We start from the raw sequence: 20,680 nt of genomic DNA, 5'->3' as shown, positions 1-20,680 counted from the left end.
TATGGGTACAAATAAAGTAACCTGAACCTGTACCTAAAGTAAAAGCTGCACCTGGGACTCTGTTCACTACTAAAATACTCCATTACAAGTAAAAGTCCTGAATTCAAAATGGTACTTCAGTAAAAGTACAGAAGTATTGTCAGCCAAAGTAAGTAAGTAAGTACTTATTATGCAGAATTACTCCTTTGACAATGTTATATTATTGTAGACTATATTATTCTATCAACAAATACATGTAAGAGCATTTTAATGTTGTAGTCTGTCAATGTGGAGCTAATTTTGTGTACTGCTCGGTCGATCAGTAGTATAGTACTCATATAAGTATATCATGTTTTTTTTGTAAAAAGTAAATACTAACTATACGTGTCAGATAAATGTAGTGGATCAGAAGTACATAGTAGCATACAATGGAAATACTTGGCCTATGTAAAGTACAAGTATGTCAAAATTGTACTGCAGTACTTGAATAAATGCACTTATTACTTTCCACCGCTGACTACAAGCCGGTATATCCACAATCTTGTAAATATAGAAACCACAAAAGATGAAAACACTTTTTTTAAAAACTGGGAACCTCCTTATGTTACTTCAACTACAACTAGACAGGAGTGTGCTATGGTGATTTCAAAAATTGCCCTCTCGCGCTGCTGTCAAAACGCAACTCCAAGGACCATAATGCATTGCAGCGAAACAGTCATTATCATGACACATCTTCAACATAAGGAAAAGCTTCCTCTTTGGAAGCGTTTAATTTGCTAACCTTGGGGAGAGGTTGGCTCCTTCTTATGGTTAGCATTTTGAGAAGTAATAGCTAGCTACTCGAGTTGGCAAGCAGAGACTGTCAGGCACTAAATGTGTGCCATAAGTGATCTGCAGGTAGCTTTCTAGCTCAGGAGCTCGCTAAAAGAGAGCTACACAAGCTAGTGCGCGCTAACGCTAGCTAACCGAGGAGACCGAATCCGTGACATTTAACGTTGGAGAGCTACATTCATGATAGAAAGAAGCTGAAAGGGACAACTGTCATCGTTATATCTACAAGACATGTTACAAAGTAGTAGCACAGGGTAAGTAGCTGATTACTTTCTCTAACACTGGTCGTGTTACGGTGTTTGTTTTGTAAACTGCAGATGGCTAGCTAACGTTAAACTTGACAGCCAAGTTAGCGTCATGATTCGAGGACTTTAACAGCTAGCTAATGTATGAAGTGTTTGCTCAAAATCAGTGAGACACTCAACTGATTATACGTTTTATCTAATCGGTTGACAGAGTGTTAGTCAGATGTGGTGTCATTTGCTAAGTGTTAATGTGCTGGCGAGTGAAACGTTATCACGTGAGTTGCCACAGCACAGGAAACATAACTCGCATTTTCTCCAGTTATAATATAGCCTAACGTTACAGCTGCACTGCATTAATGTTGTAGGCCAGACTTTGGCTTTCAAGGACTTACATATGTTATTTTGTGTTGTAACGTTAAAATGACAGTACGTCATGTATCTTGTGTCTAAAAAGTGAGATATAACTATATCATTAAAGCTTTAAGACACGTGATATGGATTTATTAATTTTGTGCGTGTTAGTCTCCTCAAATGACCAAACCTGTTTCTACAGTTTTATTGGACAAAGACTGTACGACACGTTGACACTGAATAAAGTGGATTAACCGGACTTGCAGTGTTGTAGTAGGTGTAGCCTGCACTGACCCACTTGGCTCACTGACGCCTGCTCTGCACCCTTTTAACAATGGCCTTTTTATGTCTAGTGAACTTGTTTTGTTGCCAGCATACGGAGGTGAAATACTGGACATACACAAGCATTTCTTAAAAGTCAGAGTGGTATTATCTGTTGTTACCCACCCAATACCTCCTTACTTCAGTACCTCTGTAGAAATTGTAATACATTTGAAATAGTTTTAAACACTTCCAGAATCAATCTAAAACACTATCTAATGATTTAACTAGATTTCTATGTTCTACGTTTTCTCTTGCTATAACAGTTATACACTACAGTTGCCTTTTTATTAAATATGCAGTTTCAATTCTGCACAAATATGCATTCATGACAATAATTTCCCATTTCCACCTGGGCAGTGCACAGAAGGTGATGCCACACTGCTAGAAATTCATGCCCCCCAAAGATAATGTGACACTGGACTTGTACAGCATCACCTTGCTTGTTCCTGTACCTATGCATGCTAATTAGTTTGTCAATAATCAAGCTGGCTGCATTTTGCAGTGAAAGAACTCTCGATGATAACCTCTACAACAGCTGACACACTAAATGGCATGGATTTTAAGATAGGCCAACAGGATCGAAAGAGCTTTGATGCCAATATGACTTTTTCAGCTGTCTGTATGCCAAGCAGGTGTAATGCTTATTTGTAGTGGGTCCTCTCACAATACTACCAGAATGTTTTCGTGCATCAAGGTCCCATTGCGAGACTAATTTCATGCAGTTTTGGACTCATGCAGAAAAGGTTTAAGAGCACTTGATGCCCTGCCCTGTATGAACAATATGGTGCAACAGAAATAATTAATCGATCATCCATTTCCTCCTTGATAATATTACAAGTGTTGAATCAATTTGCAGTCAATGGCTTGATGCTTACTAAACCAAAACATTATCTGTTTATATCTTTAAATGTTTTTATCTCTCCCTTCCTATCTTCCTAACAGCAAGTCTGTAGAGACACTGAAGTGACACAGGCTACAGATGAAGATGAACACATCCTTCCCATGGTTTCCCATGAATCTCACCTGGAGTGGGAGGGTGTGAGAAAGGAAAGGAGGAGGGAACACAAGCGGACTATAAACAAGAGTCATGAATCTCCATCAGGTCCTCACAGGGGCTGTCAACCCTGGAGACAATTGTTTCTCTGTAGGGAACGTCAACAGTGTGCCATTCACGGTAAGATATTTCAAGCTCTGGAAGTATTTCCCTCCCAGCCATTGAGGAGCTCTGATTCTTAGAGGGTGGCCAAACTGATCTGTCAGAACAGACTTTTGTTCATTGAGTTGTTTTTGAATGTAAATGTAGAAAGCAGAAGAAAAAAGTACAGTATGGAAAATGCACTGATGCCAAGAAGGCACCACTTTAGACTAAGAACTAAGTCAAAGTGGTGATGTTGTCTAGTACTTGGCTATATGGTAATTTGAATTTTATGTCAGGTGTTTTTATGCCTCCTATACTAGTTTGAAGTACTGGTCTTTCAAGGAACAAATCGAGTTAAGCACAGGTGGAACAGAGGATCCATGCCTGACGAATTTACCACAGCCAATATACTTTATGCCTTAAAAAGACTTTTACTGCCTAAAAATTAAAACTGTCACATAAAAGAAAAGTTTTTTCTTTTATGTGGGGTTTTTCTGTTTAAAAAAAAAATCTCTCATTACTTCTCATTACACTTAAACTTCTGGTGTAAATGACTTCTTAAAATTTTGTTGTTGAGGATAACACACTAACAAGTGCGGTTCAGTATGTGGCACTGGATGCATCAAATGAGTAATGTATTGGCCCAAAATGTTTCTTTTTGTTGTCTTAAAAACTGCATTACAGATAAGTTATAAAATTTACATTGAGCTCATTTGACTTTTTTTTCTGAATGGGGGAAAAAAACAGATTCGGTCACTAAAGACTTGTTCATCATACACAATATTGTTTTCACTGAGAAGTTTAAATTAGTTAAGATTCAGTTTTGTATGAAAGCACCAACAGTCAGATGCAAAATGTTGCCCCATTATTGATATCAAGGTATCTTGTCCAGGTTTTTCCAGCCCTCAGGCCACCGGGGCTACCTGTGCTAAAAATGTATACTCCCATGATATAAAAAGGAACTTTAAACGAAGGAATTTGCCAAATTGCAATTGATGTGATGTGTTACTTACTTAGTTAATTCTCTTTGTCCCCTGTTGGATATAATCCACAATGAACTCCCTCCATCATTCTATTGGATAGGGATGTGTTAGCTTGCTTAATTATATTAATGCTAGGTTAAATTTGCTAGGTTACATTTGAATGTAGCCTATGCCACTGTCTTGTGTTAACTACTGTATAATTTAGATCATGTTTAATAGTGCAAAAGCTCTTCCCTCCACTGCAGTAAGCCTTTGTTTAGGTTTTAGGACTGTGCCGCATGTCTGAAATACAAAGGCAGTACCTCTGACTGCTTTTGCACTCTGTGATTTCAAAGCTAACTCTATGAGATACTACTCCCATTTTATTCAGAGAATGGATCAATAGGATAACTATTTCTGTCCTTCTGTCCTCTTGTGAAGAAGACAGTCACAGTGAATCACAGCTCATGTGAAGATCTACTTCTGAGAGCCACAGAAATAGAGCATAGAATTCTAATCTTATATGCTTGCACTCCAGAGCTGTTGTATGATGGCATGTTTGATGCAGTGACACTGGCTCAAGGACAAGTGCAGTTCAAGTGACCCTTCATGCAATTCTGTCTGGGTGGATCTGAGTGTCATCGTCATCTCTCTCCCCTTCTTGCTGTCTCCTTGTCTCTTAATAGGCCTATGCGTCAGGTTGTGACGTGGTGATTTTGGGCAGTGACTTTGAGCGACTGCAGATCATCCCAGGGGCCAAACATGGCAACATCCAGGTCGGCTGTGTTGACTGCTCACTTCAGGGTGGACAGGTAAGAGTAATGGAGTGGTGCTCTATCATGTTGGGTCCTCAGGCTGATGTGCAAACTGGGATGTTCCTGAAATACCATATGATTTTTGTTGAGTACAAACATTTTTTGAATATAAATTTTTTAAAATGTTAATTGAATGTATTCATAGTGTGCCAGTAATCACTGGGAAAGCATATTAAATTTTCAAATTAAAATAACTTGATGGGTGTTATCTTTTTTTAATTGAAGGTCAATATTGCATTGTCGATCAATGGAAGATAAAGTATTTGCTACAGAAAATGTTGCCACCATATGCAAACAATGCATTATGTGTATAATACAATCATAATGCACCATATATTCATACCCAACCCTTAATGCCATCCCATCATTTGACAGAGATTAAACTGCAAAAATAGGGGATCAGTCAAAAAGAAAAAGTGAGGGCACTAAAAGGTGTGTTTCTGCACAGCACCGTAATGTACAGTTCTCCTTCCTTTTACTTCACTTTATTTTTAAAGACCACACAATTGGTGGAATGTGTTTTTCATCAAGTTTGGTAGGCAAGCTCAGTTCAGAGTGTCAGCGAAATCATACTTATCTAATGAATCCCATCCAAATTTTGCTAAAATGTCCAGGACTGTTCTTTTCAGATTTTGTTATTAATTAACTAACTATTTTGCAAGGCCCATTAGTGGCAAGCTCTGTTGTCCGCTTAATAAGTGTTGGCAGCTTATGTTTTCAGGAAAGAGATTTGTTGGCAACATCAGTGGCTGTTTTAATGAACATGAGCTTCCTGTCATCAACTCCAAGTGAGGGAAAAAATCACCCAGTAAAGCAAGTAGTGGTACAGCAGGCTTATTCACTGATGTAATGCCACTGATAATCTCATTAATGACCCCAAACTGGTTTTAAGTTTTGGTACACACAAAAGATCTGTTGTGATGTGTTTGTAATTTGTATCTGGGACAGATCTGCAAAAATGTATTAATGTTACGTCTTTCTGATGTTCTGTATTGAACTCTGTTCCGAGTCCATCTGTGGCACAGGGACAACAAGATAATTTCTTGTGTGTACACTTTCTGTTTGCTACAGGAATAGTCTGAATGTTTTTTTTTTTTTTTTTTTTTTTTTTTACTTGTCCTTTTCTGGTGGACTTTGTGTGAAGGAAGTTGGTGTTGGGGTTAGTCCCAGTTGCAAAAAGTATTTAGGAGCAAGATTAATTATATTGTATAGTGTGATAAAGCACAGGCCCTACGTTTGTAATTTACTGTATCAGGTCTATGATTTAAACTAAAATTTACAAGTTTTAAAAGCTAAAAAAACTGAGATGTGAAACTGATGACACCAGTTGACCCGCTGTTAGTCCCAATTCAGGCTGGTCTGGGTTGTTTGAGTAGGTCTAGTTTCTTCTAGAGTTTTGGACCCTTCCCCCCATAGACTGATGCCATAATATCTAACTGATATTTGCAAAGGTGCGAATGGTCAGATCTGAATCTCTGCAATGTGTCTGTTAAATCTCTTCAGGGTTTTATTTGTTTGTAATAATAATAATAATAATACCATCTAGCTTGTATTGTTTTAATATCAGTGGCAGTGATTGCAAGGGGAAAATAATTCAGAATTTGGAGCCTATTTTCAGTTAAAACCACAAATCACAAATTGTAGCGTCTCTGCAGACCCCTAATTTTCATCTTCCATACTTCTCAAAATTGAGAGTGCTGGGTTTTTTTTCAATGGAACCCAAACTACCCCGTCCTTCCTTATTACTACAGCTACAGTATTCACGATTCATCTTAGTTACTGAGTAACAATGCTGCAAACAAATAAAAACGGAGAATTCCAGAATTACTACATCTGCATAAACCTGACAAATTACTTCATAAAAATATTAAAGGCAGAAGTCATCATTGCCAGGCCATCGCTGTAATCTGTCTTTATTTTTTAATTGAGGATGGTGGTGGCCTTGTTAAAACAGCAGACAGGCCTGATTTAATTCAAATGAGGAGAAGAAAAATGCTCACCCAATCCTTCACTACTCCCCTCATGTGATGTTTAATCCAATTCAGTTGGGCCAGAAGTAACGTCACATGCCTCCAGCATGGTCTAGCATCTGTTTAAGCATGCTCAGTTGTTATGCTTGCCAGTTCCACCTCACTGCTTCTCTCCATGCTGAGATATTAGCAATGCTATTTGTTTACACTGCATAGTTGAGCACACACCCCCTGCGCTCATACTGTGTTGTGCACTTCAGATGCGTTTTGTAAGCATTAATGACCCACTGCAATGAAACATGTATTTTCCAAACTCATTATATTGAAGGTGTAATTAGTTATAATTAAATAATACCACATTATTGTGAGAAATTACTAAAATTAGTGCAAACACCATAATTGGTGCTCCAACAGGTTGGGCTCTGCAGAACTTTGCATTGCTAAATTTCATCAAGATAAATTTATTTAAAGCACAAAACAAACAAAAATAATTACATTGTTTTAACTCTGTGTAAGACATCACAAATTGAATGCGTATTTGTTGTAATCAACGGCTTGCATCAGGTCATATGTCTCTTTAGGGTTCAAAACAAATGCATGCAGAGCAACACTGGAGACTGGACAGGGAGCAACCTACACTAACACCAGAAAGCAATGACATTAAATCAACTTTTGTTGTCAGCTTTAGTTAGCTAAAGCAGCAGGTAGTTGGGTAGTCCTGGTTAATTTAAACAGAGCTTTAAGATGTCTGTTGTAATATTCTTGCAGCATTATACGATCTCAAAATCGTAGTTAAAATCAGACCAAAGAATAGTCATCATTATAACCACAAAAAAGGAGACTTAATGTTTTATAACTCACTTTTTTCTTTTTGCTACTCAGAACAGGCCTATATTGACTTGACTTTATTCCCTGGACTAGAGCTACAGTATATTGTTAGTTATTTTACAGAGTAGTCGGTTACATTTTGCTCTCCACTGGAATTTGATGAAACATGAAGTGTATTCTAAAAAAGGATATATTTTCCTTATGTATCATCATCCCATGAGCCATTGTTTGTCTAGAAAGATTTAATGCGACTGTGCTTGGTCATGTGATGGCTTGTATGTGAGTGCCTGTGTCAATTAATACATGCACATTTGCATGTGTGACTCATTTCCTGATGTTATTCTCTCTCTGACAGTCGGCATATTATTTACCCCATTAGAGACACAGCATGTATTATCCGAGACCTGGACCTTGTTAAGCTTGGTATTTGTGGTCACTGCCACAGAAATTTCACCTATTCAGTCTGTTTAACATTGTGACCGTGGCTCCCATGGAAAGCACTTGAGTATGTAGCCCTAATCAATATATGAATGGCATGTAAGCATACAGTAGATAAGATATTGTTGATTCAACAGTGGGTCGCTATAGGTTCAAGGTATTTTCAGTTTGTTGTCCAGGGACTATACTCATTTACTGTTGAAACATGTCATGGGTTATATAGTAAACTATAGATGTTTTTGTTTGCTCCCAATGAGGATCTTGAATAAGGATCTACACTCATTATTCACTGTCTAAATTGTCAAAAACAAGGAATTTTTTCCTAGAAAAAATACGAGTTAGTAGGCTATGTCATACAGTTTACATATGTTATATAAACATACAGTTGATAATTTTGAAATGAAATGTTCTTCGTTGTATGTTTCAAATGTAAGTTTAATTGTAATTTACAACAATAATTTGATTTTTTTTTCATATTTAGAAATGGAATTGGAATATAATATGTGGAATAATATATGGTTCTTGCAAATATGTTTTCAGTGATGGCTTTTCATTCTATATCAGAAAACATGTCTTAATATCTAACGTGTTGCCTTTTCTTTTTTCTGCTGACAGATTGCAGCTTCCTATGGAAGCACTGTGTGTGTCTTTGAGCCTGTTCTGCACCCAGATCAAAAAGACACATCGCTGACTGTGAGTAGCCTACATTATCTTTCAGTCACAGTCTAGTCATGCATGTATTCAGATCATCCTGAAAATCAGACCTTTCTCTTTCAGGTGAGTTGATAATTGAAATAGAGCAGAATATTGTTCCTCCAAACCCATCAGAAAGTCACCAGGGAAGAACAAATATTTCAATCTCACATGCGCATTCTTACTGAAATATTAAGTGAGGTCTTGCAATCATGTTTACTGTTTATTCCTGTTCTATAGTCAGTGCAGATGTCCTAGGTTTGCTATCTAAGTGCTGAAAAGGCTTCTGTTGTTAGAGAAGTCAAAGAATAGTCATAAGGAATGGAAAGATTTTACACATTTTAAACACAACACAGTACCTCTTTCATTGCAGAAGTTCCCTGCTATTACTGCTGCTGTCTATGAGGCCTAATCACATGTGGCTCACATGAGAGCAGCTTCACTGTTGGTTCTTGTTATGCAGTTGTAACTACTGATATAAGGGACACAGGGAAATAATGTTTTTAGAACCTGTTGTATTTTTATCATTGTTTTTTTAAATGTTGTCTGTATTTTTTTATTTTTTTTTATTTTACAGACGGTGAACTGCCAATGGCAGAAGACTGGTCAATTTGTATTAAAGTCTATGGTACGGAATCTGGCCTGGCATCCCACAGGTACTTTGATACATTGTGCTCTCTGAAAATACTAAATCATGCATGTCCTGAAAACACTGTTGGGTTGGTACTATGATTCCAGTACCTAAATCTCTATTGAAGTATATGCTTTCATGTTTCTTTTTTTTAAACAAATTATATGATACAAGACATGGGTAGTATCTGTCCTGAAAGATTGAATATGTTTTTGTGTATATAGGCAGCACTCTCTTAACTGGCTCTAGTAGCCTCCAGTTGTGGTCTTATGTTGATGGAGTGAAAGATGAAGCTGAAGATGCGGGAAAGCAGGCAGAAATTACCATAAGAGACTCTCATTCTGCCTGGAGGTGCATCTGGAAGAGCAAGTAAGAACTTCGACTTGGTGATTTTATTGCTTTCTGGTTTAGAAACGAAGAACTTTTTGTTTTTAACAGAAATGTTTTTCTTCCCCAAATTTACTCAAACTGGATAATTTGTTACATTATCAGCATTATTTTTAGTTTTTTAGTTATGTACTAAATAGACAATTTAGTAAAGACAAGTATATATATATTATTTATTATTATTTTATTTTTATTTTTTTTGATATTCCAATATTGGTACATTTACTTCAACTTATTTTATTCTAACAGTTGTCATTACTTACTATATATTTTATATCTGAAAATACAGACTTACGTAGTATTGAGTATTAAAAACTGTAATTAATGTTTTATTTTTTTGTCTGAAGGACAGCCTCTCAAGTCAGTTTAATGAAGTTCTCTCCTGACGGGGAATTCTTTGCTACTGCTGGACAGGTAAGTGGTTTTTACCAGGAGTTGCTAAACCTGTACGGCTTTTGATGCAAACTAGTCATGTTTTCATTGTTAATTCACACTGATAAAGCCAAACACTGTAAACTCAGGTGTAATTGTAAAGTAACTTACTGCCTATCTTCGGTGTTTTATTGTTTTTGTTTTGTTTTTGGGGCGGGGGTTTGTTTTGTTTTTTGTTTTTTAAAGTTTTGGCCTACAATCTACTTGTAATAGCACATCATACAGCATAGCATCAACTATATCCCTGTTTGTCTCTCCTCTTCAGGATGACTGCCTAGTAAAGGTCTGGTACAGCACCAGTAAGTGGAAGTCAGGTGTTTCTAGACTCTTCACACCTCCAGAACCCAGTGTCAGTGTTCAGGGAGAGCTGGCCTTTTCCTTTGTCTACCTGGCCCACCCCCGCTCTGTTACCGGCTTCTCTTGGAGGAAGACCAGCAAGTACATGCCACGGTATGGCTACTGTCAGGCAACATTTCATAGTACCCTTTCTGCTGCCATGATTCATTTACTTTCTTAATAGCTTCAGCTTGACCTAAGCTGACACAACTGAGCACAACAAGTTGGCCTAACCTGTTTTTTTAGGCCTGTTTTACTGGGTAGATGGGTAGTATCTCTTTTTCTGTGTATTTAGCCAGCCACTATACAGTATTTTGTGGGCTGACTGAAAATGAAGGAGCTCTTGCAAATTCAAAATAGTTTAGAAACTGTGCAGTATTACAGTCTCACACCATATGCTCCCAATTCTGCCCTGCTTTGTTAGAGCATTGCTAATCTTATGTGACCTGTAATTGTTCTTTGACTGAAATTATAATGTGACCCAGTTCACAGCAGATTTAGCAAAAAAGGAAAATTATTTTGGAAATGCCTTGGAAGTGATTACGGTTACTCTACCGTTACAGCTCAGAGAATTAACATATACAGTAAGACATTGTTATGTCAAGGCCGAATTCTCACTAAGCTTATTTGCTGCTATAAATTAGGCTTTAGGAAGTATTGAAGTAGTGATCCAGGTTGTACTGCTATGTTGATGACCTGTCAATGATCAGATGGAATAATAAAGCAACATTGACTCTTATTCTACCTTTGGCAAACACTTGTCATGTTCTGTAATCATGGCCTACATTAAGGACAATTAGATTAGATTTGGTCATTTCTTTATCACCAGTATCATTACTACCTTTGTTGACCTACCTTTTGACCTGTATGTTAACATATCTCTTTACAGTTGTAAACTGCTGTTGAATAGTACTCTTGGCATTAGATGATAGAAATCATTACTGACAAGTTCAGTGCCCTCCTGCAGACTTCAGCCTAAACCCTTTGCCATTATCCTTCCTTTTCCCCTTCCCTGTCCTCCTCTCTCCTAACAGAGGTGCAGTGTGTAATGTTCTGCTCACCTGCTGTAAGGACAGCGTATGCCGGCTCTGGGCAGAGACGCTGTTGCCGGGTGACAGCCTCCTGTCCGGTTACCATAACAACCACACTTCTGGCCAACACAGTGACACACTCGGATGTGCTGGCCCTTCTAGGAAAAACACCTGCAATGGGAAGACACAAGGAACAGCACAGGAAGTAAGCTACTCTAATGTAATTTTAATTGAGACAATTTGTCATCTTCAAGCACTACATCAGAAAATTTAAATGTTGACAAAAGGTAAACCACTTATGTCAAAGAAGTGCATTATTTTTAAAGCTGTGTCACAGTGAGAATATCGTCTATTTTGGTTACAAAATGCAAAAAGAGTCACAATAATTTTATTAATAGTGGGAAAATAAATGGCACAAATGCTATGATCTCTGGTTTGCCTCATTTCGCCCCCTGAATTAGAAGCCAGGCTACTGTATTTTCATCACTGGTAATGAAGGACATAAGGATGCTGCAGAGATGAGGGAACAAGCAAAGGGAGACTGAGAAAGAAGATAGAAAAAACAGAGGCTTAGTGGAGTTAAAAGGGAAAATTAATTGGCTATCAGACATGAAGATGGTTTTTGAAGCTTTGAAGGGCTTAAGATGAGCATCAGTGAAGAATATTGGCCTCTCCTTTAAGTGACTTATGTTGTTGCTGACAGCCAAGCTAGGCCTCAGACACAATACTTCCATCCATTTTAATATGGACATTTAAATGGTTATGGGTCTCACTGGCACTTACAGAGCTCAGGGCACATTAGATTACAGGAAAAATAAGTATGCAAATGTCTCTGCTGTGCCTTGAGGAGAGTCTGTAAGAGTACATGTGTGGAATTATTCATTAAAAATCACAGACTGTGTTGGATGATCCAGGCAGTAGTCTGAGCTGACTCTCCTCCTCCAAAACTGAACGGATGGACAATACTGAGAGAGCCCCATTTTAAACTCCATTTTAATATGATGCCTCAGGGTGTGGGGTGAGCAGGACAAGATTTCTCTCAAAATCAATGAAGTTAAGTAAGCCCAAAGTTTCTTGATAAGGATACTGTTTGGGAACCTCCAGAGGAGAGAGTGATATGGGATTTCCATCACAATCTCATTTTCCCACATAGATATAAAATCATTCAAAAGCATCTGTATCTGCTGTGTACACATTAGTATGGCATATGCATACTCAAATAGTGAGTTTACACACATTTGTTATCAATATTTGACAAAGGACTTCTTTGCGGGTGTCATAAATCTCAGTAATACTTGAAGAAACTGCAGCAGTACACCTCTAGTATATTACTCATTCTACATTCAACGGGCACCGGTGTTAAATTTTTAAACTGTAGTATTGATAAGCTCCGACATTATTGTTTTTTTTTTTATCGGTACTTTTTAATGTTTTGGTGTAATTTATTATCACGCTGCAGCCTCTCCCCTGCTCTCTGTGTTTGGCTGAGCTCCTCCACACACACACACACGGAGCAAAGGCAGTCAGTGGCCAGCAGAGCAGAGAAGCCAGTGGAGATAACTCGAGTTGACGACAACTAGGACTACTACGCCTTTGTTACTGTATGTGCAATAAACCGCGAGTAAAAAGCTAATACTTTATCAATACACCCGTTTAACAAGCATAAACATGTAGAAAGCGATATTTTAATCTGTTCTGTCCGCAGTCTCTCATCCACCGCCACTATGTTTTACACAAGCACAGCGCGGCTAATAGTGAATTGTAACAAACAAGATGTCTGTATGTAGTCAGAATTTGGCAAATTCTTGTAAACATAGCTGAGACAAACCAGCCCCTCCTCCCTCCTGCCAGCGGTGAGATATTGAGTTTATATTGTGACTTTGCTGTTGTAAACATTACTGTTGCTGCTCTAGAAACAACATTTAGTTATATTTCAAATATTCAGTTCTTATCTTGTTCTGAATTTATACATTTTTTTTAAATAATATATTTTTTAAAAAGCAATTTAGTAATGAAAAAGAACGAATACGAGTATTGATAAAGAACCAACCCCATAAGGCGTATCGATAAGATTAGTATTATCGATAAAATTGTAACGATACCCATCTCTAGTCTCCATGAACCTAAAGACGCTCTGTCTTTCAAATTCTTGGCTGTCATTCATATGAGACTGCTGTTACAGGTTAATGCCTTGTCATGAGCATTCACAGAGGCTCAAGTCTAGAACTCTAGGTCTTTACACATTACTGCACAACAACTGAAAAAACCCCAATTACATAACCCAACTAAGTACCAAATTAAGTTTAGTTTTAATTTCAGTTCCCTTTACATGACTCTCTCTCTCACTCAGCCACTCTTCCATGCTGCGGCAGTTAACTTAAATATCATTTAAACGTCAATAACGGTAAATTAAATTCCCATCCCTATGAGAAACACCTGTTCACCAAAGCAGAGTAGCTCAGCTCAGGCTGGGAGGAGAGTAGTAAAGCCCTGTTAGTTGGCACAAGTTGATTCTTTCACATCAACCTCCAAAAGCAATTTTAACTTGTATCTCTGTGTCAGCCTGAAAGGAGTAACAGGAAACTATATAACCCTATAAAACTCTTGTTGCTTTTCAAATTATTTTGACTGTGGAGGTTCATGCAAGATCTGATTGTGTCTGTGATTTGTACATACATTTGTAAGCTATGAAAAACCACATTGATAAAGGCAATCTACATTCATAAAATATAGATTTAATTTCTTTAACCACAATCATCACATTTTTGGTTTCAAAGTATAGCATGTGAGAACTCTTACATTAAATATTGTTTATTAATTATCTAACTTGAGTAATTTGTTTTCTTCACAGTTGAATTTTCAAGAATCATTGCACGGCTCCTTTTATCAGGATGTGCCCCAGCCCTCTCTGACTGGCTGCCTGCCTCACCATCAAAGCCGACACTACAACCACAAGAAGAGCAGCAGCAACATGCCCCATGCCCACACTCTCTGCCACTTCCACATTGCCGCCAGCATCAACCCAGCAACAGGTTAAACTCAAACATTTGTTTCTGTAACTAATCCTGTAAATCCTCGTTATCAGCATCATGTTGAACACCAAATTTAGGCAAGAATTTGTAGGATAACATATTAGTTAATCATAAACCATAGAGACTGCATAGATAGTTAGCTCTGCTTGAATAAAATCAGCCTTTATTTCTTAAGGCAAAAAATGCTGTAAATTTTGTAGATTGCCTGATGTTGTTTATTTAACATCCCAGTGAGCTTTTGTGCTCAGTTAGCGCTGCCCCGAGTAATTGTAAGGCATTTTCATTTTGTTCCTCTGTGTGTCGTGGTAGCTTGATTTGACCTGAATCAGGGCAAAATCTTGTAGATTCTTTCAGCCTTGAGGCTTAGAAGTCATGTAAGATTGTATTTGTATGCTTGAATTATGTTTTAGCATACTTCATACCATACTCATATTCATGAAAGTTAATTTGCTTTTGTCCTGCATGCCCCCAGTCTAATGTAATGTAAATTTCCTTTTTCTTTTTTATTGAGGTTCTGGCAACAATTACATATACTGCCAGTTACGAATATGTACAGAAACACTTTTTTCATGGTTTTTGAACCTTAATAAAACACAAAAACAGCAGGAGTCACAGCATTACAAATATGCTACAAAACAAAACAAAATGGGGGGGGGAAAAACACACCCACACCACCAGGCTGACATAATTACATTCAAATTACTAGGTTATGCTATATTCAGTTCCAATGTTGTTAATTAACAAAGTCCAGTCCAGAGTCCAAAGGGGTCCACCATGTCCAAGACTGGTTGACATATCTAAAAAAAAATCCCTCAACATTGTCATGAAGGGTGGTAATGCAAAGTTTTGTTGTTCTTTGACTTCTTTATCTAAATGTTGTAACGTCTTTATCACTTATCGTCTTTATCACAGACATTCCTCTGCTGCCCTCCATCTCTTCTCTGAGTGCCGGGGATGACGAGGAACCTGGAGGTCCTTTTACTGTCCACTGGCTCAACAACAAAGAGCTTCATTTCACTTTAGCTATGGAAGTCTTTCTGCAGCAGCTCCGAGGCAGCCTGGAGCAATGTGCCCATGAAGGTACAGGAAAATATTTGGATCACGCATTAACACTTTATTTGAAGTGGTGTGCATATGAAGCTGGGATAGCACTGTCAAAACTAGACTCTGACTTTCACATATTGTGTTATGCTTTGTCTTCCATACTGATTTTCAGAATTTACATTTGGGCACTATGGTTTGCATTCTCTTCCAGAGCCTGAAGATGAGGATAACTTTGATGAAGAAGATAATAGTAGCAGGCCAAGTGACCCCCAAGGACCTGAGGCTGTGGAGCTTTCTCTGGCAGCAGTGAAGCACCAGGTGGACGTGCTGTTAGAGGAGTGGAATAAAGGGGCAGACATGCTGTTCAGTATCCATCCCACGGACGGCTCTCTGTTAGTCTGGCATGTGGACTGGTTAGATGAATACCAGCCAGGCATGTTCAGACAAGCTCAGGTACATTCACTGTTGATGTGGTTTATGTTTATGTAAAACAATGGAATATTACATTTATGTTGATGTTTTATGAACAAAAAGAAATACAGAGACACAGAAGTGTTATTATGGGAAACTACAGTAAAGCAAATATTAATTATATTTTTACTTCATAATTTAATGAACACTGTAAACTAAGCAGACTTTCCTTTGGTCACTCTTTCAAGCGACTTGTTTGTATTCACAATTTGTGCTTCTCGGGAAAGAATCCATTTATTATCTCAGTAAGGTTGTGAATCATTTTAACATCTGTGATGGTCTAGCTTCTATTCTAATGGCTTTTCATCCAGCCATTCAGACAGTTATATTCTAATTATGTGTGACTTCATATCAAAGTCCCTTGATGCATTTTTATTAGCCGTGAAATAATGAGAATCTTGTGACATGGTAGTTAGTTAGTCAGTCAGGCAAGGTAGCTAAAATAATCTTGTAGTTTCAGTGACATTTAGGTTGATTAGGCTTGGCTGCTTTAATTAGATAAAACAGACAGGATCCTGGTATTATTATTAGCATAAGTATTGTTGAACATTATTATTTTTTACATATATGAAAGGGCAAGTGACAAAGACCATATCCCTGGAGTCTCCAAATGACCCAATTAATTTCAGAAAGTCATTTGTCACTCAACTTCTGAATGGAGAAAAGACAAATTTTAGCCCTTTATTTTGAGCTAACCCTTTTGTAAAATGAGTTTATGCTCTTCAGTGCCATCTGTCATTACCACATCCACATGGGAACTTAAACTGTTTCATAATGTATGTATGTCAGAATTTCAAGCTAAAAAAGAATTACTTGATGGACTGAGTCTTTCTTAACACTAACTCAGAGCTGTAAGCTTTAGTTGCTTTAGATTTCATTGCTATGATGCCTCTCTTTCTCTCTCAGGTGTCATTTGTGTCCCGTATCCCTGTAGCGTTCCCTACAGGCGATGCAATCTCCCTGAGCCACAGTGTGGTTATGTATGCCAGCAACAAGAACGTGGATCTAGCTATCCAACATGGCAGACAGCGACCACCTGGGAGCACATTGCCTCAAATAAAATCTGCTCTAATAAGCTACGGAGGTCAAGGAAAAGCTGCACCCAGCAGTAGTCTTCGACTAAGCATTTTCACCCCCAACGTCCTTATGATCTCCAAACATGCCGATGGCTCCCTGAACCAGTGGGCAGTCAGCTTCGCAGAAGACTCTGCTTTCTCCACTGTGCTCAGCGTCTCTCACAAGTCACGCTACTGTGGCCACCGCTTCCACCTCAATGACCTGGCCTGTCACTCATTACTCCCTCTCCTGCTCACCACCTCGCACCACAACGCCTTGAGGACGCCAGAGGCAGACAACATCCTGGCTCCTCCGGACGCCTGCTCCTCTGGTTTCTCTCATTCAGCATCTCTGCCCCGTGGGTCAAGGCCCAGCCGGGTGTCCCTAGGTGTGGTTTCCCAGGATCCCAATGCAATCTATAGTGAGCTGATTTTATGGAGAGTGGACCCTGTTGGCCCACTGTCTTTGTCAGGCGGGGTCTCCGAGCTAGCTCGGATCAATTCTCTCCATGCATCAGCATTTGCTAATGTAGCCTGGTTGCCCACGCTCATTCCCAGCAGCTGTTTAGGTGAGAAAATATTTTTATTGTTTGGAGTTTGAGGACTTAATTCTCTGTTGCTTTAACAGTCAGCCTTTTTATTTAGTACAGCTTCATTTTCATAATTTCCTTTGTTTACCAAACAGTTATTTTGGTTCAGTAATATGAAGGAAATGCTGTTATCTTTTTCTGAATAACTATGACCAAATGAGACTAGCTGTGGGACATGAAATGTCCTGTTTTTTGAGTCTATTTTACCATTAGTTTCCAACTAGTAAAATTGTTGCCCGAGTGTACATACTTTATATGACTTTATAACAAGAGTCTTTTAATGTTTAGTTGTCTGTTAAATTTACTGTACCTCAGTATTCTGTACATTTGTTTTGTCTATATTTTTATGGTTATTTAGATGAACGAGCGTAATAGCATACACCGTTTAGTTTATTTTCTTTCTTTTTCTCTTTAGGTATGTACTGTAACTCCCCCAGCGCCTGCTTTGTGGCAAGTGACGGCCACTCACTCAGGCTGTATCAGGCTGTTATTGAAGCTAAGAAACTCCTGAGTGAGCTCTCCAATCCTGACATATCAGTAAGTCATCAAACAGAATTCTCAAACTCCAACAAACTCTGCAGGGTATAGTCAGCATTGCAATAACTATATTTTATGCACACCAATAACAACACGTCAGTGTTTCCCCTTGGACCCTTACAGAATCAGTGAGGTAATAAGGTGTTGTTAATTAGTGTCAGCCTTGGATGACTTGGTAGAAAAATTACAAACAAGCACAATTAAATAGCGTGAGAAATAAGATGAATGGCAGTGAACCTTCTAACTGAATACAGCAGAGTTGAATCAAGCAAGTGATGGTTAATATTTAGTTTTTATGATGTATTAATAGTAATTTTTAAGAATATTCTTTATTGCATTGCATATAAACAGCTCATTGTTGTCTTTGGGCAATTATCATAACAGTGTTGTCAATGACAGCATAGATAAAACCTATATTTTTAAATTTTCTGAAGCACAATTGGCACACTAACTGTATGTTTTGACTATGTAATAGTGTAACGTAATAGTGCTCAAATATTGAAAATGTTAATGTTTGTTTCACTTTAGAAATATGTTGGGGAGGTGTTCAACATCATCAGTCAGCAATCTACAGCAAAACCAGGGTGTATTATAGAGCTGGATGTCATTACTGGCTTTGTAAGTATACATAAAGTCCAAGAGAAATTATTCTATTGTGTAAACAAATTTCCTTTGCTCTTGCTCTCTCTGTGATCATCTTCTGTCTGACAGTAGAGAGACTCTGTAAACGTCTTGGATGAAAAGGATATTAACAGAAACTTCTCCCCTGAAATAAAGGATATATAAACTGTAATATATTTAATAGCCATAGTTGATTTTTAGGCCATTGGTAGCATAAAACATTCTGCAGTTGACTGAGTGTGAAAAGTCAACCATCATAAAAACGGATGCAGAACAAATCTTCTCTCATCCCCAGTTTTTGTGTGTGTGTGTGTCGCGCGTGTGTGTTTGTGTAACATTAACACAACTTGTGTCAGTGTGTCTGTGTATCGGCTCCACAGTGGATGAAGGATGTTGTTCAGTGCCTCCATCTGATGTAATTTGATAATAGCTGCTGTTGTTCTCTACAGCAGGGGAAGGAGACACAGCTCCTGCATGTTTTTGAGGAGGATCTGATCCTCGGCAGTGAGAGAACAGAGAGCATGCAGGAAACTCCTGATTCGCCTCACACTGGTATAAACAAAATTACTTTTTCTAACTCAGTGTTTAAAATGTAGATATTTTTAAGGTTCAATATCAAACATTTGCTGCACTTTCAAACACATCGATACTGGCACTGTTCATTAATATTCTCTGTGTGTGTTTTCCTCCAGCCTCTAGCGAGCCGGCCTTCTCAGCACGTTTTTTCCTTGTGGTGGTCGAATTGACCCCAACAGGTCGCTCGCTCCTCCACATGTGGCATCTTCATCTTGCAGCTCGTCCCGTCACCATGGGTGGGTACTTTGAACAAAAGACTTATCGTTCACAGTATGTAGAAGAAATTTTGATTCACTGCCACAATTGCTTCAGGATAAGCACTTTTATCAATTATCTTATTTAATCGCTAACCAAATAAATTAATGGCAGCCTAAAGGACAGTTTTACGCCAGGGAAAGTAACAAGACTGACAAAATTGTGATCGTCTGTTAGTGAGCAATAACTCTGTATTGTATGTAGAAATAGTAATTGATTTTGAACACCCTAAGAAGTTGTGGACAGTGTTTTGAGAATATTCTGTGAACTAAATTTACTGGTGTGGTAGCTACCTAAAATATTATTTATGGACTCTTCAAATACAAATAAAGACACATATGCAGTGTCTGTCACAAAGTAATGAATAAAAATAAATAATGTGGGAGAGTTTTGACCAAAAATTTTCTTGGCTTTTCTTGACAATATTTCCCTCCACCTGTTTGTGTCCCCACAGAAGAGACCACAACGGATAAGGATGCCACTACAGCTTCTGCTATGGACAGCTCTCAGTTTAACTTTGACACATTCAGTTCTCCAGTAACTCAGAAGAGTAAACCCTGCACTTCCAATCTGCAGAGTGCCTGTCGCCTTAGCCTCACAACACACAGGCTATACAGCCAAGAGATGTCTCTGCCAGAAGGGGTGGAAGCCATCAGTGTTACACCTTCAGCAGGTGAGGGACAATGAGGACACACACTTACAAATCGCATAAGTCTATGAACTTCCTGTAGTAGTGAAATGCAAGAGACAATCATCAAAGGTAGGAGGACAAGTACACAGTCCCTGAGCACAAAAGGGACATTCCATGTAAAAGGGGCCATACTAATAGTAGTAGTAGCAGCAGCATTAGTAGTAGCAGCAGTGTTAGTATTAATTGTTGTGGTAATAATTAAATTTTAATTTTGCACCTAAACAGTATTGTTATAATGGAATTAAAACAGGGTCCTCGGTGGAAGTATGCCAGTCTAATAGCAGGGCACAGAAATTTAGCAGCTACTGAGGTATTTACAGACACCAGTATAGACTAAATTGCAAGTTTTATGTTGCCATGGGAACTTCAGTTAGTAAATGATTGAAAACATTGATTCCAAAAAACTTTTTCTGCTCT

General features: G+C 38.2%; 1 protein-coding gene across 1 annotated transcript in view; it reads left to right on the top strand.

The window, feature by feature from the left end:
* Positions 1–664: 664 nt before the first annotated feature.
* LOC122876927 (dmX-like protein 1) overlaps positions 665–20,680 on the top strand; it is a 56,406-nt gene continuing 36,390 nt past the window's right edge. The window contains 18 exon segments of the mRNA XM_044197900.1: positions 665–1,064; positions 2,673–2,904; positions 4,517–4,642; positions 8,497–8,574; positions 9,152–9,230; positions 9,430–9,574; positions 9,940–10,006; positions 10,290–10,474; positions 11,395–11,596; positions 14,243–14,423; positions 15,336–15,503; positions 15,679–15,920; positions 16,845–17,562; positions 17,999–18,120; positions 18,649–18,738; positions 19,191–19,293; positions 19,434–19,553; positions 20,027–20,245. Of these exon segments, the coding sequence (XP_044053835.1) occupies positions 2,818–2,904; positions 4,517–4,642; positions 8,497–8,574; positions 9,152–9,230; positions 9,430–9,574; positions 9,940–10,006; positions 10,290–10,474; positions 11,395–11,596; positions 14,243–14,423; positions 15,336–15,503; positions 15,679–15,920; positions 16,845–17,562; positions 17,999–18,120; positions 18,649–18,738; positions 19,191–19,293; positions 19,434–19,553; positions 20,027–20,245 (2,932 nt within the window). The 5' untranslated portion in view covers positions 665–1,064; positions 2,673–2,817.

This window comes from Siniperca chuatsi, linkage group LG5 (assembly GCF_020085105.1).
Source record: "Siniperca chuatsi isolate FFG_IHB_CAS linkage group LG5, ASM2008510v1, whole genome shotgun sequence".
In the NCBI taxonomy this organism is placed as follows: Eukaryota; Metazoa; Chordata; class Actinopteri; order Centrarchiformes; family Sinipercidae; genus Siniperca; species Siniperca chuatsi.
Note: the sequence above shows the minus strand (reverse complement) of the source record. Positions and strands in the feature narration are given on the sequence as shown.